General features: G+C 40.9%; 2 protein-coding genes across 14 annotated transcripts in view; one reads left to right on the forward strand and one right to left on the reverse strand.

Moving 5' to 3' along the window:
• The first annotated feature begins 1,384 nt into the window (after positions 1-1,384).
• On the forward strand, positions 1,385-19,171 carry LOC145435562 (uncharacterized). Its single transcript, XM_080312830.1, has 12 exons — positions 1,385-1,710; positions 2,945-3,155; positions 3,212-3,318; positions 4,436-4,505; positions 5,539-5,671; positions 5,740-5,896; positions 6,231-6,399; positions 9,963-10,063; positions 10,125-10,196; positions 12,067-12,222; positions 13,394-13,556; positions 18,890-19,171. Exons 1-12 carry the CDS (start codon positions 1,612-1,614, stop codon positions 19,012-19,014), a joined length of 1,563 nt encoding a protein of 520 aa, XP_080168956.1. The 5' UTR covers positions 1,385-1,611; the 3' UTR covers positions 19,015-19,171.
• A 5,235-nt stretch (positions 19,172-24,406) lies between these two features.
• The window catches only part of LOC145435563 (transcription factor RFX3-like), a 39,594-nt gene continuing 36,357 nt past the window's right edge, over positions 24,407-27,643 (reverse strand). For all 13 annotated transcript variants that reach the window (XM_080312841.1, XM_080312838.1, XM_080312837.1 and 10 more), the window contains 2 exons: positions 27,330-27,511; positions 24,407-27,174 (listed from right to left, as the gene is read on the reverse strand). In XM_080312841.1, the coding sequence (XP_080168967.1) occupies positions 27,107-27,174; positions 27,330-27,511 (250 nt within the window). In that variant the 3' untranslated portion in view covers positions 24,407-27,106. The remainder of the gene's footprint in view (positions 27,175-27,329; positions 27,512-27,643) is intronic.

Consider the following 27,643-nt stretch of genomic DNA (forward strand, 5'->3'; position numbering starts at 1 on the left):
TACATTGAAGTATTCAGATATTCGTGCGTTTGGATGTGTTGAACTATTACATCTAATTCGATGTTCATCATACTTCGATTCTATATACTCACTTACTCCAGTTCTGGGTATTTTTAGCTAATTTCGAACTTATATTGCGTCCGGGAAGTCATAGTCATATGCCAACACTGGAGCAGGGATTGTGCAGATCCAAAAATTACGACACACGAAATAGAAAATAGTATTGTTAAAACTGAGATGGCGACACTGTGAACACTTTCTTTGTGAATTCGGTCTTAGTCTACATCACAGATCCTCATGAGGTTGATGGATGTCCAATGTCTATCTTCCAATTCCAATGTCCTCATTAAATGAACAGGACATAGTTCGATTATAGGGATAATTCGAACCTGAATTTTCAATTATCATTTGGTTGTCTGCGACGTACAGTCAAGGCCAAGTTCCAATTCGTTTATATGTAGGGCGAAGACGTGATAGGGCAACTTGATATTCTTTTGGTTGAGCGTATAAGCATTCAACCTGCCTGTATTCATTCGTGAATCAGTAAAATATATCCAGACCAATTGTGTGACAGGATAGTTTGATTCGTGAAATATTATCCTTCGTTATAGTGCAGGTACTCATTATGCAGATCCACATAAAGGAGGAATTGCGGATGCATCAAAATAACTCCTTCAATAGACGAATTTGCATCGCAATTTGAGTGTGATGTGGCTATATACCGAGAAATTGGCCGTATTTTGTGAACGAGCTGTCGAGCGCTCTTCCGAGATTGGAATTACATTTGCGCTTTTGCTGCAGTGTATTCCGAGTCAATAATAAGCTATTCTTTTGGCAGTATGGCATTGCTTTTCGACGTCTTGATGGGTATGGAAATATTGAGCTTAAATACACAATGACAGGGTCTCTCTAAACGGGGTATGTAAATTGCTACGTAGCCTACTGCAGATCTCGGATTAGCTCTAACATAAACAATGAAGGTTACGTAGGCTAATTAGTCGAGCGTAGCGTTACGTGAAGGTTATGTGATTAGTGCTATTATTATCTGACTGCAAAATGATCTGCTGACTCTAATAATTTCTAGGACTATTCTATATAGTACGGTAAATTCGTATCCAGCAGTGTCAAAAATATGTATGGAGAGTATTTTACATTTACAGTTGTGACTTGACTTTTCAAGCATACGCAATGCGCATGATAAAGAAAATCTTCGTCCTATAGGCCAACGTTCCGTTGAATATAATTTACGCGTGTGCATTTCCAAAACACTACCCAAGAAATGATTTACTCGTGAAGTAGGTTCAGCTCATTCGTCGCGGAGAAATGAGTATATACATATTTAGTTTCGTGTTGTGTCTTTCAATTGAGTGCACGTTATGCATTGTTATTTAGAGGGGAGAGCCATATACAGATATTTCAAAATGGTACGCAGACACACAAAAAATGAGAATGTCTGCATTAGGACAGACTCGATACTTCTCAACGATATCTCAATTGCTGTCATTCAGACGCATTTGCATTTTTCTTTCAGACATAAGAGACAACCTGTCGTTGGCCACATTCACTCCCATACTTTCATATTGCATTGGTAGAAATATATAATTTGTAACCATGCCATTCTACGGTGGTGGAGATATGCGGATATGTCATAGATCTCTACACGGAATAATGTGGGGAAAGCTGCAAAGCTATGGAAATGAGATAGCGATTGTAAGTAGTATTGTAAGCCCTTCCGTGTCCTGCAATAAATACGCATAAATTAGAACGGAAACCCCAGAATAGCGTCAAATACAATGCACCGTGAAAATGTGATCTTTAATTTCTTGTAGATGTAGAAACTATACGAGTGCATGTATTCTATTACACTTGCTGACGATGCGCAAAATGTAATAGATGTGTGAAAATGACCAATCATTATTGTATCGCAGGCGGACTTGGATAGCTAGATTGTTCTAATTAGACCAGGGGCGGCCAACCCGTGGCCCGCGAGGTAATTCTCGGAATTAGTCATATTATCACAGAAATAAATTACCCAGGAAAGTTATTGTGAATTTTCAAAAATTTGATCAACCTGGCCGCGAAAGCTGGAACATTTACGACTAAAATACCAGTTCCGACACATTATTGCAATCAGGGGCCAGCCACATCTTCGTAGATTTTTGTATATGACCATCAAGTAGAATATTTTGTGGCCGATTTATTTGATTTCTTTCTTTTAGTATTGGTGTCTGAAAATCAAAGATTAAAAATACGCCTAATTTGCAGAATTGAGTCTAACTATATTCGCAATTATGAGAGAATAGAATGTGTCATGCAACATGCGACTTCGCGTGTGCACTCGCAGAAATATCGTCAGCGATGAAACCTTGGCACAAAATGATAGACGCATGTTCGCCGAAATCTTCGATATTGATATGTCCGAGCGCCGGTTAATCCTATCCTTGCCAAATTAGCGCAGCGGTATATATAATGGCGACCCGCAATACCTGCAAGTGACATTATTTTTGACCGAATTCATTCATTACCCTTGAAGAAATTTAGCGCTTCGCGTGGCTAGGACATGGTCGCACACAGAGTTTTCATGTCATAATTATTATCGATATTGATGCGTAGCAATAAAAATCTTGTTTTCCCCTTTACCTAATCCGATTCGCTCCTAATCTCTGGTTTCCTGAAAATGTTGGAGAATAACTGTATTGTGCGAAATGAGACCAGCTTGATGTACAGACATTTTTCATTCTCGTGCTCTTGAGAACTAAACTCTGATCTGATGTGAACTGAACTTGATGATTGCTATGTTTATTTCTAAGTCGAATTCAATTTCCTCGTTTTTGCGAAGTCAGTAGTTCTAATGCCAATGAAATTTGAAAATCTGTGTAGCTATATTTTTAATTCGAATCTGGGGAAAGCTGAACATTTTCTAGTTGTCCAATTCTTGTCGTAGGTGGACGCATCTGACGAGGGAAAGTCGATAACATACAGGGAATTGCTGGAGAATTCCAGAAAATGCGCGGCCTATTTACAATGTCTTGGGATCAAAAAGGGAGACTACGTTTCGATTTTCTCAGCAAACAGTCTCGAGTTCGCCTATCTGACGATCGGAGTAATTGGGTCTGGAGCTGTGCTGACTCCTTGCAAAGATTTTTACCAAGAAAGTAATACGAGCGAATAGCTGTGTTGAGATAATGATTAATGTTAACATTATTTAAAGACGAAATCCTTTATGAATTCGGCATTACCAGGCCAAGAGCGGTTTTTGTGGACGAGGACCGGCTTGCCAGATTGGATGCAGTGAAGAAGAAACTCCCATTTCTCGAGGTAATAATTTCATTTTTTCGGGCAAGTAAAATAAAACATTACAAACAGCCAGGCTATAACTAGTAAGCAACAAGGTTATAATGACTCGAGTCGTGACTCGACTTGAGTCCGATTCGAGTCGCTATTTTTGGTGACTCAACTCGACTTGAGTTTATCTGTGCACTGAATCGACTTTTACTCGAGTAACGACACTGTCGGCATTTCATCTATCAGTACTGGTACTTGAAAATGCAACCAGAAACTGTTAAAAGTGAGGAAAATCAGTATAATATGAATGTGAAATATTCGATATCACTAAACATGACTATAACTTCGTTCCATGCATATGGGTCCAATTTTATTGCTATAGTTAACTCATTAAGGCTCAGTAACGGCCCAAAAACGCCACTGAGTCGATTTGCACCATGTGATATGGTGGAAATATAGGGAAATCTCCGAGATTTCATTTCCAGTGTGAATTTCAATATATAATTGAATAGTTTATTCATATTGAAATGAACCCGAATATTATCGGCTGACACTCGTCAGGGGTAATCGTCAGCAACTAGTAGAGAATTGGAAAGAACATTGTAGGCCTATATCAACAATCGTATCACAAAATATGACGTCACCAGCATGAAAGAGAGGGTGTTCAATGTACTATTTTTCGGTGATACACGAACTCCTTTTGTTGACTTGTTGATTGTATACTGAAGTTCTGTACCTCCAAGAAGCTCTTCCAGTGTGAATTGTAAATCATGTTTGCAACGCTTTCCTGCAAAACATTCGACTTTCACACCCACGAGACTTGGTGCAAATGAGATAAATACGCAATAGTTACAATGCGATATGCCTGATATCATTGTGGGTTATGATAAGTGTGTCATCCGCATGAACAGAATCCAAATCACTGCATGGTTGTAGTCCCATTTCAATCGGTGTACTATATATATAACTCATTGAATCAACTGATATGGCTGAAAAGACAGAATAAGGCACTTGGTAGTAGGCCTACCACTGACTTGATCCATATGGACCTAAGCCTATTTAGTTGGCCACCTTTTTAGTTAGTGAATATCCTCCTCATCCGGATGATGCGTGGAATGTGTTATATTAATAAATCATTACATTGTTTCAGCATATTTTTGTAATTGGAAAAAGTAAAAGATACGTAACTGTCGATGAAATACTGGCAAAAGCGAAACCAGGTAAACATATTTCTTTGGGTTAAGTGGAGGTGTCAGATTCGGTTGTGTTATGGCAAGGTCTAAGGTTAAGGTTAGCGTGAGTCATTTTAAATGACTGACATATTTATACCATTCGAAGTAGTCCTGTAATGATTGTTTGACCCATTCGATTCGTTCAAGTACACCTCAAACGAGACTTTTAGTTCCGTGAAGTGATTGGGCGTGCTATATGACATGTTGAAAACGTCTGGGGCAAGTGTATGGTTTCAAACCTTTACATTCACATTTACATTCAGATTGTTGTTGTTTGCGGTATTCATGGTGTTTGTCGACTACTATGGTCATTTACACCAGGCCAATTTCTTCTTTTTTCATTCTCTAGCTGCCGACGTGTAGCACGGCCCACTCCTAGGCTTTTATAAGACACCGCTTACACCGTTAAGATGGCGTGTAGGAGCCTATATAGATAAACCTTCAACACTTAGGTAGGAATTCTGGAGTCGACATCGGTCGGACTCCAGAATTCCTACCTAAGTGTTGAAGGTTTATCTATATAGGCTCCTACACGCCATCTTAACGGTGTAAGCGGTGTCTTGGTGTTGCAGCGGTGGGCTGTACAACTACGCTATATGTCGCCACAACATTGTCACAAAGTACAATGAAATGGATATGGTCGGTAAAACACCAAGTTATCTCTAATTTAATGTAGAGTTGACATCATATTCTTATTGGTCCACACAAAAGGCATGCGTATTTGAGCTTCCCACATCATTAATACTGTTAATACTGTTTTAACGTCCTAATGAGTGATACTGAAATATTCTACCATACCATGCCCTGCACTCATGCGCACTCGATTTGTTCCTACCATATCTTCCAGTCTTGCAAGTAGTTACTTCTATACTTGCACTTGAGTAGAAATTTATGACTTTACCTCTATTTGCTTATCACTGATGACTACAACTGCGTCCATCCTCTGGCCGGTAGCACTCGACTCGGAAACGAATCGGTCAAGTTTTCGATTTTACCCACTCTAACCACAAATGTCTGACAGAAACATTAAAGGAAGTCGATATTGACCCACAAAACGACCTCGTCATCGCACCGTATTCCAGCGGAACAACAGGACCCCCTAAATGCGCGTTGATTGCTCACGCAGCTCTGCTTTTAACGATCCAGTCCCAATTGTAAGTCGGAATGTTACAAAACTTTTTCGACTCGTTATTTTGCGGTTTGAATGCGTTTCGCTCGTCAGTTACACAGGCGGAGGAGGCACGTTCTACGCCGACCGGGCCATGTATCACGCGGGGGGATTTCAAAGCATTTTAGGCAATATACTCATCGGAAGAAGAATAATCATGGAGAAGGAGTTTGTGTTACAGAAATTGTTCGAAGACATTGAGAAATATCGAGTGAGTTACAATTTCACGGCTGCTGTCAAGTGGAATATTCCCCATATGAAGAGTACCGCTGGTCGGCTACAATACAATAGTATGTTTTGTAATTTGCATTACTGTGGTTATATTATATTGTATATCAGCCTACTCATGGTTATAAGCACCATGAATATCAGATCGGCTAGCAATACATTTGCAGCCGACCAGTGTTCTAAGTTTTTTGACTTCGAAAGCTGTTGAGTAAAATTGGAAGCAGTCGCGGAACAACAGTCTAAGTTAGTGGTGCAAGTTTTCATATAGAATCACCCGTTATCTGTAAATCTGGTCAATTTGTACGCTTCCCTGTCAGATAACTGTGGCGACCTGCTTCCCGCCGACGGTAATTGAAATGATCAATGCGAAAGACGCGGAAGATTACGATCTGTCGTCCTTGAAAATGATCATCTGCGCTGGAGCTCCAATCGCATCCGCTGCTATAGAACAAATGAGGAAGAGATACCGTGTCACTTTTGTTGCGGGTAATAGTATTTGCGTATGATGCAATTTTCTATTTAGTAGAAGACAGGTGTCAAATAGGATACTTGACTATATAGCTGTATTAAAATGTATGAAAATTAATCACAGGAATAACTCTATCAACTAACTCGAACACAACGTAATAATACATGTATGACCTCTCTTCTAATACTTTTTTTTTATAAATGGTTCGTGGTGCAGGCTTGTACTGATACAGTTATGTTGACTTGGGCCAGGCCATCATTATCAGTGCGCGAGCCGCATGTTTTGAGAACTTTGCTGTAAAGCAGTGCTTAGCAACATTTTTCAGCTTACGACCCATCCTGTAACGCAAGTTTCATTGTGCGACCTACTATGAGATGTATGGTCGAACTAATGAGAACGTAATTCGACGCACCATGATTCGTTTGAGTAACAAGTCCAACTAGATGCCTAAAAGTGAACTTCCACGACAATTCGAGCAAACGAATGTATCGAGTTTAGACAAGACTATGCGAGATAGAAGATTGCAAACGAGAAAGCGCGCAATCAAGCAGTAATTCGTCTTTTACGTCGAACTCAAAGGGGTTCCGAGTATAGCTTGCGTCGCCGGAACTGTTAGCTGCTTATAATCGGGCATGATTGCATTTTCAAATTAACGCTCTCAAAGCCTTGTTTGTTTGTTTGTTTGTGGTATTCATGGTGTTTGTCGACGACTATGGTCAATGGTCATTTACACCAGACCGATATTCTTCATTCTTATTCCGTAACTGCCGACTTGTAGCGCGGCACACTTTTAGGCTTTTTTAAAGACACCGATTACGCGCATGAGATGGCGAGGATAGATTCCATTTATTAAAGAAAAAATTTACGCTCCGCGCAACTAGGCCCGAAATTCACACCGATTGTTCATCCCCTAATGTCAGCAATTTGGGCTCGTCCGAGAAACGATCGCCAAATACAAGCTATAGCAACTGGAAGCTTCCATAGTATGTGTGTGGGTGCGTCTAAGAATCGTATGTATAAAAGGGTAGTGATAAGATTGCCCATGGAAGGATGTACGGTTCTGCGAGGTGTTCCCACGTGGGAGCTTCCTAAATTCGTAAATAATTTCTAGCTACTTGGCGCTACGACCTTGCGTGTGAGCGATCTTTTGAATGGCGACAGCTTTTTCCGCCAGTCATGAAGTAACAGCAATAAATGTTGAAGATGTATAATTAAGCGCCCCCTGAAAGTTTGATGACACCACTACTATTATCTCTACCGGTAAAACTGATAATGAAAACGTAGTTTCAATATACAAGTGACAAAATATGATGAACCGATTTCATTAATTCACCATAAAAGATTTCGGGCTTTGCGCGAAGATGTCGACGTCCTAGTTTTCAACAAGCATAATATTATCACATCTCTTTAATATTATTATTAATTGTGAAAATGAGACAGAGCATGTTACGCAACTAAGATGGAGGGCAGTACTCGCACGCATATTGCGCCTGCAGGGTTGTTGCATCCGAACCACTCCGAAAGGTGAGGTCGTTGGGAAAGGCCCCGGAATAAGTGGAAGCCACCTCTCTAAGCGGCTCTGTGGCCTGCGTGTAGTCGATCCATAATAATAAGGAGTTCTTGGAACCGCAACGTATTGGGATGACTGGAGAGGCCACACCGCTGCATGTCTGATTTCCGGTTGATGCGGTTCGGTGCTACAGACGAACCTGAAAGCGACAAACGCGACTGCTGTCATGATTATAAAACTTGCCACAGACCTCATGCCGAACGCCAAGTATACGCTCTCAGCTTGGCGATTTCAAACCTGACTCTATGTCAAACTATTCCGCGCTGTCGAAGAGCCAGCAGCTTTCAAGTGAGTTTGAAATCATCGTGCTGCAGATACTAATCAGGAACACAACAGTCGCTTAACGACTTTTTTTCTGACGGAATGTCTGTAAATGTCTTGCGGGCATATCGTTTAAAATACCGGACAATATTTGGGGACGATTATACTCTCGAATATCAGTGACTGCTGCAGTCGTTATCTGCCAGAGAGATCACTAACGTCTCCACGCGTATCTGCAAACATGAACATATCGGGACGATAGATAACCAACAGTAAATGTGAACGCCGGCGGCGAATATTCCAAAGCTTGTTTTAACTCGACGACCGTATTGTACATATATGAATCCGTTCGCACGACGCATTATATAGTCAATTTAGGATGATAGGCCAAAACGCGTGACCGAAGACGTGGAAATAGATAAACCTCTAACACTTAGGAAGGAATTCTGGAGTCAACCTCGGTCGGACTCGAACCCGCAATCCATTGGTGTTGCAACTGTGGATTATACCACTACGCTATTAATAAGTCTCGTATTCTGATGCTGATAAGAGATGACAGACAGACTATTCCAGCAGAAGATTTATTAGTATATAATCCCAATTACATCTGTACTAAGAAACAATGCGAGAAAGCAAGATGACTGCACTACTGTGAGCGCGAGCGGCAACGTACATGAGCCACGGATATCTAGAGATAGATATCCCTGATATAAGCGGTCTTCACAACTCACGTTGTGAGGCATAACTTGTGAATTCACGTAGCTTGTAGCGAGAATCAGGATATTACAAATATCTCACTACTTCTCAAAGCCTTCGGAGAAAGGAATGTATTCCGATTTTAAGGCATGCACAAAATCACACTGTCCAACTTCACGCACCAATCAAATTGATTGTCATAAAATTAATTATTATGAACACGGGAACGTGGATTACGGCACTTATGGGCGCAAAAATAATTTAGAGGAGAGCGGGTATTTAGCCGTCTAATCGTGACAAGATAAAGTGTTTAGCATATCTGGCGAATTAACTATAGATAACTGAAATTTTAGAACACTCATCGCGACCCACATCAAATAGCTTGGCGACTCACCGGTTGGGAAGCACTGCTGTAGAGTATGGTTACCATAATTTGGAAATCTGAAAAGAGGACTCTTTTACAAAATTTTCAGACTTGCAATACCGGAGGAAAATCCTGAAACATGGGTGAATTTTTCCCACTTCGTGAGCGGTTGACTAAAAAATAGGTCAACTTACCGGTTCAAACCCCGAATTACAGTTTTTCATTCACATTATCAGTTGGTTGACTAAAAAAAAGGTCAGCTTTCCGGCTCAGCTCCCGAAATAGCCGCCAGACCGTTGCTTCAGTGCTGATTTACTGTATCTCAGTCGAATTTTGCCGTATATTTAACCAAAGTTCTCAATAAATCGGACATTTGAGCACTTACGAAAAAGTCAAAAAAGCATGGTTATAAATCATATGTGCCTACGTCGGCCTATGCTTTCCGGCGTCTTTGCGTGCGTAAGTTCTTTCGTACTTCATTTGTACTTATTGTAATTTGTCAAGCATCTTTTGGATTTAATGTTGCGTTTGATTTATACCGCAGTATAATTCAGAGGTTATTTTGTTTCCGTATACCTTCTTCAGAGTGTGAATACACGCACACTCTTTGACAATGTATATTGCTAATGTCACAATGGCATGCAGTACAGAGACACGTATATAGTGCGGGCCTGATATGATGTATTCAGGTTACGCGATGACTGAGGCCGGTTTCATATCTTACGGACCGATTACAGAAGCAGATCCAATGGGAGCCGCTGGTAAAATAGAATGTGGCGTAGAAGTGAAGGTAACTTTGTTTGAATCTGAATCGTAAGCGTTGTAGTCTAGTAATTTACGTTAATACGCAGATATCTGACGTGGAAACTGGAAAAGAATGCGAACACGGTGCTACCGGGGAGATTCGCGTTCGCAGTCCTCAGGTAAGACCAAAATTTGAACGAAATAATAGCAGGTGAATTTGTTCAGACTGTGAAGCGTATTGGATATCATATTTGCACCCAGTGTAACTCATAGGCTTGTTTGACTGTCTTTTCTGCTAGATAGAATATATGGTATTCGCTATACGGCAGTGGTCAGGAACCTTTTTCACCCGAAGAGCCAAATTGACCCTATATTTCCCATTTCAACTCCCAAAGAGCCATACATGTCAATCAACTATTACGTCACAATCGATAAATCGTGACGTCATGGTAGCGCAAATTCGAAATACCTACGTGAGATTCGTCATTTGCACCGTATTTTCTCTGTAAAAACTCGTACTTATCATGCTAGTTGACTTATATGAGTAATGAGTATACGAAACTTGATTTACATGGATATTTTGCAAGTTATATATTTTAAATTACATTGCACTTGGACGGATATGATATTTTTCGAAGCTTAAGACAATTAACATTTAGATTTCCAACAGACGTAGACACCAGTAAAAGTATTAATCTACTTTTTACACGCTTTTTACAGGCAATGCGTCTTTTGGTGGTGTTACATGGTATTCCTGATGGCTTTGTAGTCTGCTTGTTGATAATTGTTGAGGTTAAGCTTCATACAAAATTTGAGACTTCCGTCAGTGATACGAGATCGTAGGCTCGTCTTGATGCTATTCGTAAATGCGAGGCCCCATGATGACATACGCAGGTGGATCCAAACATGCTCACCATAACAGCAGTATACATAGGCTACCCACTGTAATGCGTGATGCGTCCGTGAGGTGGGGTTAGGGGAGGCACGTAGGGCAGTGCATCCCCAGTCTACTAGATTTTGAACATTTTTACTACCAAAGTCACGCAACTTGCTAATTTATTGTTCGAAAATAAAGCGTGAGAGGGGACGTGAGGCACGTCCGGACCATACCTTACCTGTGATAGCGCAATTAATCGTAAATATCATAGAATTTATATTAACTGATAATAATCGAATGTAATTGTCGCACTGATTCCGATTCGACTTTACAATTCTCAAAATATTTTGCGGTAACATAACGTTGAGCCACACGCCTACATTTTAACAACGACTACAAAGCTACGTTATCAATCAAGAACGTGGATAGCTATGCCGTTGTTTGTAATTTGAATTTTTAATTGTGAACTTCCACGGCAGTTCATATCTCGCCGAAGATCAGGAAGACAATATGTATTTGAAAACTGCGTTGTGCAATCCAAGATTTCATGGCAGGTACATCGAATTCAGGAATGGTATTGGTCGCCAGCGCGACATCAACTTGAATTTTAGAATTTTGAAAAGGGGATCTGTGCCCCTAACTCTGAATACGCCACTGAATTAACCTTTCAAATATATGTTTAAACTGTCACAGGAATAATGATACAGGTCGTGATGAAGATTTAATAGCAAGTTGCTGCAATATTGATAAATTAGGCAAAAATAAAATAAAAAATTCGCAAAGAGCCATATCTTATGCCCAAAAGAGCCATATATGGCTCGCGAGCCATAGGTTCCCGACTACTGCTATACGGGATCATGAACGGACAGAGGCGGTCAAATTATAGTGAGCGTTGCTACTCAAGTACAGAGGTTAAGTACCGTCGTAAATGTCTACTCAATTACAAAGTGAAATAGTCATTTCCAAGACATGCCATGACTATACTTAAAGTGTAAGCATAGAAAATGACTGTCGTAAAAGTACTCAAGAAAGTAGGCCTATAGATGCGGTTGACGCGTCGCAGTCGCAGTCGCATAGCCTAGGATATGTATGAATTACCCAAACAGGTCTTCATCAATTTCGCAAACGTTATATATTACCACACTTGGTTTACACTCTTCTCCTCACACAAGGTCACGAAAGGGTATTTGAAAAATGCCGAGGCAACTGCTACATTATATGATGAAGATGGATGGCTGAGGACTGGGGATATGGGATGGATCGACCAAAAAGGAAATCTCTGCATTACTGCTCGAATAAAGGAAGTTATCAAGTACAAGACACTGCAGGTTAACCTCATTATACCTTCTATATACCATTGGTTACGGACAGGACCGAAACAGCACTTCGTCAGCTCCCCTCCCAAAAAAAATTGGTCTTGGGGCCCCCATAGTGTGATAAACCAAACTTCGGGGGCTTCGCGCCCCAGACCCCCTTCAGCCTGTACGTTTTTACCGCTACTTATTAACGAGTTTTGTTGTACTGTGTAGTGGGACAGTTTATGACGCTAAACCACGGCGTGCGCGAAAAATTTCCATTATTCATGATTGAATCGGTCAATATGATCGGGAATTGCATATATATATATATATATATTGCTATCAATTACTTATCCTCTCTCTGCACTCGTAATCAGATTTACCGGTAGAACTGAGTGAGGTGTCTTGGAAACTGTAGGGCGGGTCCGAAGGTATAATGACTTCGTTACATGGTGATTTTCGTGACCCCTGTCGGTTATGTCAAAAGATATTGAAAATCGCCCAAACGTACTAAACTAAAAGACGCACGCGATTTCAAATTGGTATTGCTCTAGCGGCAAATAATTTGTCTCTGCGGGATTGCATTTGTCTTGTGAGGTTCAGATTGTCAGGACAGGAAAATTTGGCGCCAGACATTTAAGCGCCTACGGACAATTAAACACCAATGTGTGTATATATCGAAGTAAGCATACGGGCAGTCCTTTTCGCACAAGGTTTTCTCGCTGCTGATAGTTCTGGAACACTTCTCGGAATCGCATGTTACTGCTTCCCAATAAGAGTTAATCTATCAACGAGAATTACCGTCTCGATACTATTGTGTCACTTTGGAAGTCTTGAAACCTCGAGTGGTCGTATCGTAGCAATGGCAGCATACTAAGCATGTGGTGCAAAGCTACGCGCGTTAGTGGAAATGACATTTCTGCCCACAACATTGTCGCAAAGGCAATGCCATAGGTACGGTGTAAAATATACAGAATTACCTTGAACGGAACTTAGAACTGGCATTTTTTTCTTTTGTGGTCGCATAGAAGGTACATATTTAAACTTCCATCACTCCTACTCTTATGCTGTCTTGATGAACGGTGGTCTATATTGCACAGCCCCAGTTATTTATTTTCCGCACTTGATATTGCAACTTCGCATTCGCAGTTAAGGAATCAATGACGAGTTCGCAATCTAACCTCTTTTCTCGTCCCGACAGATATCTCCGGCCGAGTTGGAGTCGGTAATCATTCAACATCCGGGAGTCTCAGACGTGGGTGTTGTCGGGATACCAGACGCTATGTGCGGAGAAATACCGATAGCATTCGTGGTGCCCGCCGACGGAACTCTTTCGATTCAGGACGTGCACGATATTGTCAATAGTAAGGCTTGAGATTCTCTATGTCAGGGGTCAGGAACCTTTTCTTGTCTAAAGAGTGTGATCAGACTAGATGACCCTCACGGTCTTATCGATCATTCCTATCTAATACCGAATACTGTGCATGCATATTTTCTGTACCACCACAACTGCCGTGTGTTATGTATTTTGGTTTGATGAAAAATAAAGACTCTCTCGCTCTCTCATAATGGCCCAATATTTTCCTTGTGAACTCCCAAAGAGCCATACATGTCAATCAACTGTTACGTCACAATTGAAATTCCGTGACGTCATCGTAGCACTAATTCGACCTCACTACATTGAATTCGTCGCGTGTGCGCCACATTTTCTCTGTAAAAACTCGTAGGCCTACTAATCATGCTGGTTGCCTTATTTAGGCATGCGAAACTTGAGTTACGGGAACGCAGGTTTGTCCTTATGCTCCTTAAAATGGGAGAACTCATGATCACGTGCGCAGGTGGGGCTAAACATGGTCACTACAGCAGTATATATGTGTCTACCCACCAGTGTTGGGATCAAGTCACTACCTTCGAGTCACGAGTCATTTCGAGTCATTGCCCATTTCGACTCGAGTCAAGTCAAGTCAATCGATTTTCAAAGGTGACTCAAGTCAAGTCAAGTCACTCGATTTTCGGAGGTGACTCGAGTCAAGTCGAGTCAAGTCACAATTCAAGTCAAGTTGCCTTTTCGAAGTATGGGGCATGATAACGTCATTGCATTTTGCTAGCTGTCTGAAATACAGATTGAGTGGTCATTGATTATGAAAATATGAACGAATATAGAAGTAAGTATACACGCAAGAAGGCGCTGTATCTCTCACGTATACGTAGAACTGCTAAACCACAGTTTATAGTTACCAGCCAAAATTGAGAATAGATACGAATTGATAGGATGCAATACATTACCCATTTACAAATCGATATGATGCAATTCGAGCCTGCGCCAATGGTTGAGGACTATGTGAACTATACCCGAATTCAATTTAAATAAAACAAGAGGTTTGATTAAGGTAAAAACAGAGATTAATTACTTTACTATACTAGTTTACGACGACGTAAGCTGTAAGCTTCGATCACTTCGTTTGTGGTCAGTTTATTTGTAAGGGAACAATGGGGGCTCAGTAAAACGCACGATCATTAAATGATTGGTTGCTCTCACGGTTACACCAGCGTGTCACGAACAATCCGAGCATATGCAATATTCAGTGATTTTTATCGACACCGACAACTTGATGACTTGAAATTGACTCGTGAATTTTGCTCCGAGTCACGAGTCAATCCATATTTCTGATGGGCCGAGTCAAGTCAAGTCATTTTAGAAAAGTGACTCGAGTCAAGTCAAGTCATTCGAAAAAGGTGACTCGAGTCGGACTCGAGTCAAGTCGTGACTCGAGTCATCCCAGCACTGCTACACACTCTAAGCTGTGATACATCAGTGACGTCGGGTCAGGGTAGATATAAGTAAAGATGAGTGAACGAAAATTGTGAAACATTCAATTACTATTGGTATTTTCTGTCTGTGTTCATGAATGACAAGATTTCGAACATTTTTCTCCCAAAATTACTCAATTTGGACATTTATTGTTCGAAAATATAGCGCGAAACGTGAGTTGAGGCACTGACGGGCCAAGCCTCACCATTGGTAACGCAATTCATCGTAAATAGCTTACAATGTATTATAACTGATCTTAATCGAATGTAACTGTAACGATTCCGAAAATCTAAATACTGGTCGACTTCTCAATTCTCAGACTATTCGGTGGTAACATATAACGTTGCGCTACGCGCCTACATTTTATCGCGGGTACTAACGGAGCTACTTACCAATCGCGAACGTGGATAGCTATGACGTTGTCTGTAATTTGAGTTTATAATAGTGAATGTAACGTCCACGGCAGTGTTGGGATCAAGTCACTACCTTCGAGTCACGAGTCATCTCGAGTCATCGCACATTTTGACTCGAGTCAAGTCAAGTGAATCGATTTTCAAAGGTGACTCGAGTCAAGTCAAGTCAGTCGTTTTTTGGAGGTGACTCGAGTCAAGTCAAGTCAAGTCAAGTCACGAGTCAAGTCACAATTCAAGTCAAATTGAATTTTCGAAGTATGAGTGATCATTCAAATTCATTATATTTTACTAGCTGTGTTAAAGAGATCAATTTGTCATTGATCTTGAATCAAATAACGAATATAAAGTTAAATATTCATGCAAAAATGCGTTGTATCGCTCACGCACACGTAAAACTGCTAATAAAATAAGAAAGTAACTCTATAGCTACATCAGGGGTGTCAAACATACGATCCGCCAAATGATTTCATTCGGTCCGCGAAAACATTCTGAGTATAGGTTGAAAAATTTTATCCAACACATTTCTCGAATTTGTAGTAAGAAATACTAATAACAAATAGTCCTTCAATATAGCAAATTTCGAGTATGTTCATTGTTCATAGACCACATTATAACAACCCGACAGCGGAGTTGTGATTGTAGTTATCGTCAGGAGAAAATCGTTGACATTAACACCCAATTCCGAGAATGCGAAAAAGTGCATATATTGAGTTAAGAGTTGGTAATATTTTGGAATCATTTGACTGGTGCGGCCCGCGAGTGATCTGTATATTTGAATTCGACCCGCGGCGTCAGTTGAGTTTGACAACTCTGAGCTACATGCTACATTCTCTTATTATCAGCCAAAATATAGGATCGAATACGAAGCCTCGAGAAGCTGAACGAAATTGATATCGTACAATACACTAGCCATCTATACACATCCGTGAGGATATAAATGCATAAAATATATTTGTTAGATTTAAATCATACAAGAGGGTTGGTAAAGGTGAGCGACGTGCAATGTAAGGACAGAGCCGTCCAATAACCAGCGATACTTTGCTGTTAAATTAATCTGCTACTACGACAACGCAAGCTGTGATCATTTCGTATGGGTCAGTGTATTTGTGATGTAACAATGTAGTATTAGTGAAACGTACAATCAGTGAATGACTGGTTGCTCTCAAAAGTTACAACGGCGTGTCGTGAATAATCCGAAAATGCACAAAATACATTGATTTAGTCGATACCGTTTACTTGATGACTCGAAATTGACTCGTAAATTTTGCTCCGAGTCACGAGTCAATCCACATTTTTGAAGCGCCGAGTCAAGTCAAGTCAAGTCATTTTTGCAAAGTGACTCGAGTCAAGTCAAGTCATTCGAAAAAGTTGACTCGAGTCTGACTCGAGTCAAGTCATGACTCGAGTCATCCCAACACTGGTCCACGGCAGTTCATTTCGCGCCGTAGACCAGGAAGACAGTGCTATTTGAAATCTGCATCGTCATATCGTGATAAGTCAACGTATCGTACAATCCAAGATTTCGAGTCGGGTACATCGAATTCGCGAGTGATATTGGTCGTCGGCGCGACAGCAACTTAAATTCGAGGATTTTGAAGAGTGGTCCGAGCCCCTAAACCTGGAGGCAGCATTGTCTTTACCTCTGTAAAGAGGATGATTATTCTGGTTGTGATGAAAATTTACCAACAAGTTGCTGCAATATTGATCAATTCCGTACAAAGATAAATATTTGGCAAAAAGCCATGTCTTCTACCCAAAAGAGTCATATATGACTCGCGAGCTATAGGTTCCCGACCACTGCTCAATGTGCTTTGTAGTCAGAGGTGGTAGGAAGACATTACCAGAGGTGGTCAAAGTAGTCAAGAAAGCTACTCAAGTAGAAGTAGAAGTAGCGACGAAATAATCTACTCAAGTACGAGTAGAAGTACTTCTTCCATAAGCAACCTAAAACTACTTGAAGTAGAAGTAGAAATTACTAACTTTAAAAGTACTCAAGTAAGTAAGTAGTTGTGAAAACGATCCTAATTCGTTCGCATGGATTGTAAAAAGGTGCAAATTGAGCTATGCGAAAGGTGACCAGCTTGATTCATATTGATGCATACCAGCAGGTATCCAGTTTACGATAGCATAAGCATTCGTCCACATCATAGGATGAAAATGATAGTATTGTTATGGAAATGCGATACTTATCCTCTGTTTTCTTGAACAGTACGTTTTAGAAAATAACATGGTATGGCGCCATCCCCCATATTATAAGGCCCGTAGTTTAGTCGAAGAACAATACGGAGAAGTTGTATAGGATACGGTGTGAACACTTTGCGCGATTAGTAAACATTGATAAAAATATGGGGGACCGTAAAAAAGCTGTATTGTGTAGCTTTATTTCCGGAAATTAAAGGCATTACTACACTTGCTTTTATACTTCAACATGTATTTTATCCAGACAAAAGAACTGATAATTATAACTCAAAGTATATGATACTGGGAATTGAAAATAAAACAATACTACTTCTAAAAGCGAAACACGTTTTTCATGCCTTCAGTCCAGAAAGTTTCAAAGGCGGCATGCTAAAACAGCACTAAAACTAACAAAAATGTCAGAGTTCACTTTTCCAGGTTATGACGTGCCATGGACATGCTAGATTACGATATGGCAAGTAAATGATAGATTGCGAAAAATCAGTTTCAAACGATATGATGAGCCATATGTACTGTGATGAATTATTTCATATGGGCGAAGGGCGACAATGTGGTGTGAACGCAGGGATATCTAGTTCTAGATATCCCTGTGTGAACGGAATCACGCCAACCCGCTACCTAAATTATATTCATCGATACTTTCGTGAAATCATACTGGTAACGCCGCATCCACTGCGCGCGAAGCGCGACGAAAATTCTGGGCTTTACTTAACTTTTATGAAAATTAAATGTGGATGCTCCATGAAAACAGCCCCGAAATTCCTCAGGCTATATTCCTGATTGGAAGATTGAACTACTTCTACTTGACAAACTGAAAATAGCGAAAAGTAAGTAAGTAGATCACAAAATATTACGAAGTAGAAGTAGAAGTAGCGAAAATCAGCTCTACTTGAGTAAGTACCAGAAGTAGAGGAAAACTACTTGAGTACTTCGAAAAAGTAGAAGTACTTCGTTACTGACCACCTCTGGACATTACTCTTAAAATTTCGTAGGGTGAACTGTCTAAATCGCCAGTTCCACCTCCGTCATCAAGGGGAATCTTGCAATTTAGGAAGCCTGGACCGGCCTGACCCCAATATATATCTTCAAACTACAAAGGCCTACTTCAGTAGGCTATTTCCCGAAACTCGTGTTTCCGGCTTCAACTTAGAGTCGTTCTGACATGCCATGATAATCGCTATTCCTAGATGCAGGTCTACTTGAGTCTAAATTCAGTGCTTTGACCAATTCGGTCGGTAGTTAGTATCTTCACGCTTGTAATTTGTAATTTAAGGAAATTTGGCCGATTTCAAGCAACTGCGGGGCGGAGTGCGATTCGTGAGCTCGATCCCGAAGTCGCCGACTGGGAAAATAGAGAGAATCAAGCTGAAGAAAATGTCGGCAGTTGTACCGCCATAGGCATACCGTGCACACTTTTACAGCGGTGTTTCTAATTCACACATATACGTTTTGCGTCTCCACCGTCCATCATCGAAAACGAAGTCGGCCGTATCGGATTTGATGAATTCGCTCGTTGCCACGACAATAAACATGATCATTGATCGCGAGCAGAAAAGTAGTCAGCGGTTCAGAGATACAGTAGCCTAGCAGAGCCGCGAGTGCATAGCATATTTCGAGAATTCCACAGCGGTCTGATTCTGTTCAAGCGCGCTGAGCAAAGCAACTTGAGGCAGCGCTGGGAGCGATAGAGTTGAAGTCTAACATAACATAACATCGTTGGGTTATATTTTTGTCTGAACAAGTCACACACAATGTACGGTGCGATAAGACACAATGCGATATCGTGAACAGATAGGAGGATGTCGAACGACACGCATCAGTAGCGATCCTTTACTCTAACATCCACCTCGGCCTAGAGTGCCCGATGTCCCAGTTCTTTTCGATGTTGATCTTTTTTGAAGCCGCGGCCCCTTTCTACTAGTTCTTTCCATTCCTTGTGAGTGTTTCATTTCGCCGGGTCTTGTTCTGGGCTTTTTGTCGCCGCAAGGACGGCAACGGTGGGGGAAGAGGAGCCCAGATAAACCTCCGACGGGAATCGAACCAATCTGGCGAGCGCTTATCGTTACCACTGCGCTGTCTTCAATATGAATATATTTTTAATTATATATTGAAGTTCTGTACCGCTGAGCAGACTTGGACAAGATATTTCTAATGTAATTTCTGGTTTTCCTGAGCATGTTACAGAAGAACTGTAGCCTATAGTGCGAAAGGAACGAAGCTCGCTGTACTTGCCGTTCTCATGCTTTTGAGAATGAGCTCACCAGGGCTTTGGAGCCGGAGCCCCGGAGCCGTGCATTTTCAGCGGAGCTCTACATAAAATTCAGGTGGAACCGGAGCCGGTTGTTTGGACGGTAGGTCCGGCTCCGAATTATTTCATAAGATGCTTGTGCTTTTACTAATGGTTGAATTCACATAATCTTACGATAATCGTTCACAAGATTAAGACATCTTTCCTCGTTGGCACTACATTTTCCAACTAACCAGTAACCATGTTCAATGTTCTTACATAGGCACCAAACCTGGGTGCTTAATCCGCGCTTAATCCGTAATTACTTGATCACGGGTAATACCCGCTATTTCGTTTTCAGCACAACAACGATGGCCGATTGTGTGGTTCGAAAAAGAATAAAAACCATGCATGTCGCAAAACGGGATGCCTTATGTGAGCTGAACAATTTACCTTATTAGTAATGTAATGAGACGAATATATAAGCGACGCCAGAGAATAAAAACGTGATCTTGTCGCACAATTCGATTTGGAGGCGCTCATGCCGCACGCCAAGAAACATCGTGTCTATTCTGAATTGGATGAGCAAATGCACGACCTTGGTTGATAGTTTTTTTAATCGTAGCGTCAAAGTGGACAGTGTGTTATCGTTTATGCCTGCGAATTGAAATTCATTCCAGCGTACGATCGTTTACTCCAGTAGCGATTTTGGCACGTAAATAGGGAAATGCATCGAAGCAGCCCTGATCACTATATTGTCGCGATGCGAGCCAGTCAATGGCCACGCCCTGGTGTTGAGTATAAGAGGGCAATCAGTGATTAAATGCGCGCTTTCCAATTTGTAAACGTCAAGTTTGCGTATTTATTCTTGTCGGCTAGATATACTCGTATTCTTGAATTGTCGCGCAATGTCACTTGCGAGCATGCAGTTTAATTGGTTACTGACTTGTACGACTTACGTACATGTACACTGTACACAGTTTTACACTATACAGTGTACGGAGTTGCAGGGTTCCAGGTTCATTGAACTTTCTAATATTGATGCAACACCAGGTTCTCAGTGGCACTAATTCTGAGTTTATTCGATTCGTTTTGAAGGGGAACCTATATTCCACTAAAGTTAATCGATGACGGACGGACCGGTAACGAACGCACCAATATCGAATCTCAAACCATTGGGTATATTAGGTAAAAAGTAGATTTCTTCTGATAAGGTCGCGACATGCGCTCATCTCTCCAGTTACAATTGAACAAATCGCACCATTTCAAGGTTAAATTGGACATGTGTGGCTTGATATTAACGAGCGCAGTACCGGTATTAAAACGTCATGCCACCGTTTTAACGCTAAGCAATGTGCAGGACTGCGTGCAATGGCATGGAGTATAAAATGCGTTCTCGTGCGGATATGACGTCATCGACAGACGACCAGTGTTGGGATCAAGTCACTGACTTCGAGTCACGAGTCATTTCGAGTCCTTGCACATTTTGACTCGAGTCAATTCAAGTCAATCAATTTTCGAAGGTGACTCGAGTCAAGTCAAGTCACTTGATTTTTGGAGGTGACTTGAGTCAAGTCGAGTCAAGTCAAGTGAAGTCACGAGTCAAGTCACAATTCAAGTCAAGTTGCGTTTTCGAAGTATGAGGCATGGTTACGTCATTGCATTTTGAAAGCTGTCTGAAAAGATTGAGTGGTCATTGATTTTGAACCGATGAACGAATATAGAGTTAAGTGTAGACGCAGGATTGCGCTGTATCGGTCACATATACGTAGAACTGTTAAATTACGTAACTAATCGCATAGACTCAGTTTATAGTTACCCACCAAAATAGAGAATAGAGAAACGAATTGAGAAGAAGCAATACATTAGCCATTTACAAATTGATATGATACAATTCGAGCCTGCGCCAATCATTGATAAGTATATAAACTATAATAGAATTCAATTTCAATAAAACAGGAGGTTTGGTTAAGGAAACAACAGAGAACAGAAAGAGACATTTTGCTATTAAATTACTTTACTATACTAGTTTACGGCAGCGTAAGCTGTAAGCTTCGATCACATCGTTTGCGGTCAATTTATTTGTGAGAGAACAATGGAGGCTCAGCAAAACGCACGAGCATTGAATGATTAGTCGCTCTCACGGGTTACACCAGCGTTTGGCGAACAATCCGAAAATATGCAAGATATACAGAGGTTTTATCTGCGCCGATTACTTGATGACTTGAAATTGACTCGTGAATTTTGCTCCGAGTCACGAGTCAATCCACATTTCTGATACGCCGAGTCAAGTCAAGTCAAGTCATTTTAGCAAAGTGACTCGAGTCAAGTCAAGTCATACGAAAAAGGTGACTCGAGTCATCCCAACACTGCAGACGACACGAAGTAATTATCACGTCACAGGACTTTGCATACCCCCATAAAATGACGGTTCCTTGCGACGCCTACAACCGAACTATAGTTGCCGGAGCAATGCTTATCAATGAGCTCCGGAGCTAATTTATGATAAAAGAAAACTCCGGAGATGGAGCAGTTTAAAATTTACGACTGCTCCAAAGCAATGTTCCCTCTAATTTTTGAAGAGTCTGCGCACACTTACCAACTCACTGCGCAGACTCTCGGACAATAGTGCGTAAAGACTAAAAAAAAGGTCATCACTTCGGATTTTTTGTGCGCAACTAGGATTTTCTGTGCGCAGATACCAGAGATGAGCGGATTTGAAATTTCTATGTCCTAATCCAATCCAAATCCGAACCTTCAAATCCAAATCCAAAACCTAATCCATAACTTTTTCATATTCAAGTCCATGTCCAATCCTAATCCGATTCCAACTGGAAATTCAGAAAAAATACTAATTTATGTAATGGAGGGATTCGAAAATTTTCTTTCACAACCAACGATTCACTTGATTCAAGATAACTTAGTAACTATAAGTACATTAATAACTGATCTGAATAAAGTTTGTCGCCATTCGCCACACGACATTTCAATCTCCCAGAAAATAGGTAAATCCAATCCAAATCCTAATCCGTTCCGAAAAAAATGTCTAATCCAAATCCAATCCAAATCCGACAAAATTTCACAAATCCTGTTTTTTCAAAACCTAATCCTAATCCATGCTCATCTCTGGCAGATACCATGTCATCACTGCGCATTTGCGCACGTGCGCAGCTTAGAGGGAACATTGCTCCAAAACCCTGCTGAGACTAATCTAACCCAAAGATGAGCATGGATTAGGATTTGGGAAAACCGGAGCTGTGAAATTTGTCGGATTATAATTGAATTAGGATTTCAGGTTTTTTTAATGGATTAGGATTGGATTTACCGATTTTCGGGGAGATTGATGTCCTGAGGCGCATGGCGACAAAGTTTTTCGTCCTACCATAGATAACTAACCTACGGATAGATACGCAACAGCCGTCGTCACGCTTTAATGCCCGGAGGAAATTACTGCTCAGCAATCAGAGTTCATCATAATTGCTAATCCCATAATAGCTGACGACCCGTGTGCTTAAATTCAATAAAGTTGATCTTATTTGAAAGCTACTGTCGCACTGATTCCGAAAATATACATTAAGATCTAATCAGGGCAATGCAACTCCCTTGAAATACACCCAAAAGTCTGAAAATCGGCGTTGTTCTGAACAATCGCAACCACGCAAGGGCCATTGTTATGGTCATCGTGCTGCGTCGCTGCGATTGTTTAGAACAATGCCGATTTTCAGACTTTTAGGTGTATTTCAAGGGGGTTCCATTGCCCTGATTAGATCTTAATGTATATTTTCGGAATCAGTGCGACATTATTTTCCAAATGAGATCAACTTTATTGAATTTAAGCACGCCGGTCGTCAGCTATGGGATTAGCCATTATGTTGCGTTCAGATTGCTGAGCAGTAATTTCCGCTGGGCATTAAAGCGTGACGACAGGTGTTGCGTATCGATCCGTAGATTAGTTATCTATAGTCCTACCAAGGTGACTTTGCATGTACTTTGGCACTCATTATGCGTTTTAGTTCTTTTTACAGAATGATAGGCATAATATGTGGGCTTTCAAAGACGAATTCCGAGTTTATATCGAATTAGGATCAGAGATGGGCGGATTCCAAAATTTCGGGATCCGAATCTATCCGGATCCGGCTGGCAATTGGAAATTCAGAGTCCGAAAAAATCCGGCTGGTGAATGTCCGGTTCGGAATCCGAAAAAATCCTGCCAGAACAATGCTAATTAATCATATTGCAGCAAAAAAAATCCGGCTTAAATCCGACCGTCACCCCAAATTCAAAATCCGGATCCAGTCCGGCCCGGTAAAAAATCATTGAAATCCTGCTCCGGCTCCTGAACCGGACTGTGGCCATCTCTGATTAGGATACACAAAATTTCTGGATTAGGACATAGAAATTTCCAACTCGCTCATCTGTGACCTAGTCCCAGGACCGTAACTGCCGTACCCTAACCCCCATGCCAAAAATCTTCATTATTGGGTACCCTTCCCCAAGAAGTACCCGAGAGCGCCCAAAAGAAGTGGAACCTCGTTCACTCAGCAAACACAATCGCCAAACGCGCAAATCGTCAATTCCATTTAATCCGTCAAAATACGATACACGAAAAAAGAATGAACATTTCTATATCATGAAAGAGTAAGTCACGACCAGCTCGAGTCACAGTCGCTATGTTGCTTGCCTCCGTAATGACCGCGTAACTAGTTAGTCATGGCAATTCGTTTCCGTTCCAAATGAGTATGCAGGAATTCGACTGAGCAAACCTTGCCTTGTGGGTAGAGATATATGATATCTTGAACACAACAGGAGTACAGCACCCAGAAAACTACATTGCGCTGATGTTTGGTGTGCTACAAAGCGACACTTTAAGGTCACACGACTTCCTCGGGATACACAGTTCGTTTACAAATCGCATTTCATTACGAAGGCAAGCTTGTGTCTACTGCGAGACACCGCACAGTACACCGACACATTTAAAAGTACTTTTGCCCAATCGGCGGGCGAAAAGACACACACATCTTCACGACGTACTAAAATTGGCAGTTGAAGACAATCTAAAATAGATTGATGATAGATTATAATACAAATATCGTAAGAAAATCACAAGCTACACGGCTACTCAGCATTGTCTTTGGTGAAAATGCGCTAGGCTAATTGACGCAGTCTCGGTTTTCACAAACAATCGGGCATTTGTCAATGACTAGATCCATAAACCGAACTTTCTCAGCTTAAACTAGCAATGTTGATAACTATGACACAGTTTTTTCATTGAAAAATTGGCATTACGGTGGAAAATAGTGAAATTCCTCGTGAAACTAATGAATTTATGTACCGATTTGCCTCAAAAAGCCATTGCTTTTAGTTATTTGATCGGAACACATCTGAAATCTAACGATAGAATGAACTGTGGGATATGATTCAGCACGGGGTTGTTCAAAAATAGGTTTTTACCTCGAATTTTACAGTCTATAGATATGTGAGTTTGGTCAAAAAAAATTTGTTTAGCCCTTACAGTTTTGCTTCTAGAGTTTAGAATTCAACCCAGTTTTTGAGTCATTATAACAATTTTATCGAACACCCATTAAATTGTTAAGAAAAAGTTACTTTAAAGAACACTATTAGACAAGTCTTAATGTAACTTACGCCATGTCCCATTTATATCATCTGACTGTAATATCACACTTGGAAAAACACCAATTATAAATACTACACCAGATCTAGTATCATCATTCTTAATTACCAGGTTTGTAAGCAAGGTAAAAATGTGTGATATCACATTTAAACCATTGCGTTTTATCTAACACTAGATATTTGAATAACCAAGTCCAGCCCTGACAATTAACTAAAACCAGATTAACAACTTACGCAAGCCATGAGTAAGTAGATCAGCAGGAACTTAAAGTCAGGAACCGCACATCACAAAATCGCTACTTAAATTGCCATTGGCACACGGATTTCATAATAAAACGAATGTATAACGGAAGATGTGTTTGGTATCGGGAAGTAGACAAGGAACCTTTCACGCATCAGCACTTCTAAATATCGAACAAACGACAGTGGATACTAATCTAAACACAACGTGAAAACTGCGCGACAAATATGATAGTATTCTAGCGCAAAACAATGTCTATTATGATAATAGTATAAAACAAAGCAGCATCGAGGGTATAATAGCGAAAAAGCGATCAAATTCAAGCAATGCGTCATGCCAAGGCAAGAAATATATTAACATACGCCTTGCGTTGTTGCCGCACAATATATTAATGTAACATGAGTCCGTGGGGTCGCTTTTGTATATGATAACCTTGGTCAAAATATAACAGGCTTACTAAAAGGCCTGCTTCATATAGATATATTTAGATCTGCGAATTTAATTTACGGTCATATTTTCAAAGTAGTTTAGTACGTTGAGTTATAATCTCTAATAATTGTCGGTAGTTATTGCTTTACTTTCAGGGCTGGGCAATATCGAGTATTCGAGAATCACTCGTTATGACGTCACGACAGTCAGCACGTGTTCCTTTTATGCGACCACAAAGAATATTTCACTGGCCTCACTACGGTATCGATGATCTGTAGATAGTGTTTGGTAAACAAATCCGGAAATGTGCATTTTCCAAGTCAAACTGGACATTATTTCCTTTCTAATTGTGCCCGAGATACAAATTTGAACCTTGTAATTCATTTTTACTGCGTAATAGGACGTGATGAATGGTACTCAATTACTCGGATTTTAATACTTGAATTTCAATACTCAATTCGGAATTAAATTGGTCGTGTACTCAATTGTCACCCAGCCCTAACGGTAAGACTTAATAAATTAATAATGTATTCAAAGTCGTGATGTAAATTTTGGGGCGTGGCCAAAACAAAGATTCGCAACCAAAACTCTTTCGGGAAAACAATCTATATTGACCCAAACTTGGGTCAAATCTATTCAACTCCGTTTCAAAGTACCGCGCGCCCGCACCGCACTGCTCGTATAAAGCTACATTGCATGAAAAGACACGAAATTATTGTTTAAAAAGAAACGTAAGGCACAAAAAAACGCGCGGCGCCAATCGCGTCGCGATGTCACGCCAAATAATTGACGATGTATATAGTCTTCACCTTGCCAATAACCGCATGTAACTCGGTGTTAGTTGCCTGAATGCCTCGACAGGCGTTCGCAAGCGAACTTCATGGTGTTTTACTTCAAGAGGGCGCGTATGTTTGACCAATATCGGCCACAAGTCAGAAGCCGTGCCTCGTTTGATTTTGTCTTTAGCTGGGAGAAACTTTTGCCAAAAACGGGCCGTCTTCGCTTTTCATTTTCATATCCAGCGTGCCGCCTGTGAAAACGATGATGTTGTGAAGACTATTGTGGTGGTTTTGTTCTCAATTGCAGACCGTAAGAGGTTCAACACCAGGGTTGTAATGACTCGAGTCACTAACACAATGACTCGGACTCGACCCTCTATATATCAAACAGATTTCATAATATTACCTGAAGAATTTCGAGACAAGTTTGCAAAGTTGCTCATCACCGCGATGGGAGTGTCCCCCGTGGCCTGTGCCACGCGGTGCTCGACCAGGTAGAACATATACTCGTCGTAGAGCAGCCTGATGAGGTGAAAGCTCCCGAAGCTGGCCGCCGAACGCAGGGTCAGGTCCCTGATCACCATCGAGCTGAAAACGCAGACAAAGAGATTGTCGGTGGCTGAACCGGATGGTAAAGTAGCACATAATGAAGTTTATAGGTCCGGTTACTTATATTCGAATGAAATATAATTCAAGTTCATATAAGGTGACTTTCATTTG

The sequence above is a fragment of the Botryllus schlosseri genome, chromosome 3, assembly GCF_051294905.1.
Source record: "Botryllus schlosseri isolate E-star chromosome 3, Bs_hap1, whole genome shotgun sequence".
Lineage (NCBI taxonomy): Eukaryota > Metazoa > Chordata > Ascidiacea > Stolidobranchia > Styelidae > Botryllus > Botryllus schlosseri.

Bases quoted from the DNA above. Each gene is read 5' to 3' on its own strand.
- LOC145435562 (XM_080312830.1), top strand. From the start codon at position 1,612: ATGCCATTCTACGGTGGTGGAGATATGCGGATATGTCATAGATCTCTA. The intron at 6,400-9,962 runs GTAATAGTATTT...TGATGTATTCAG, and splicing joins CCGTGTCACTTTTGTTGCGG to GTTACGCGATGACTGAGGCC. The intron at 12,223-13,393 runs GTTAACCTCATT...TCGTCCCGACAG, and splicing joins TCAAGTACAAGACACTGCAG to ATATCTCCGGCCGAGTTGGA.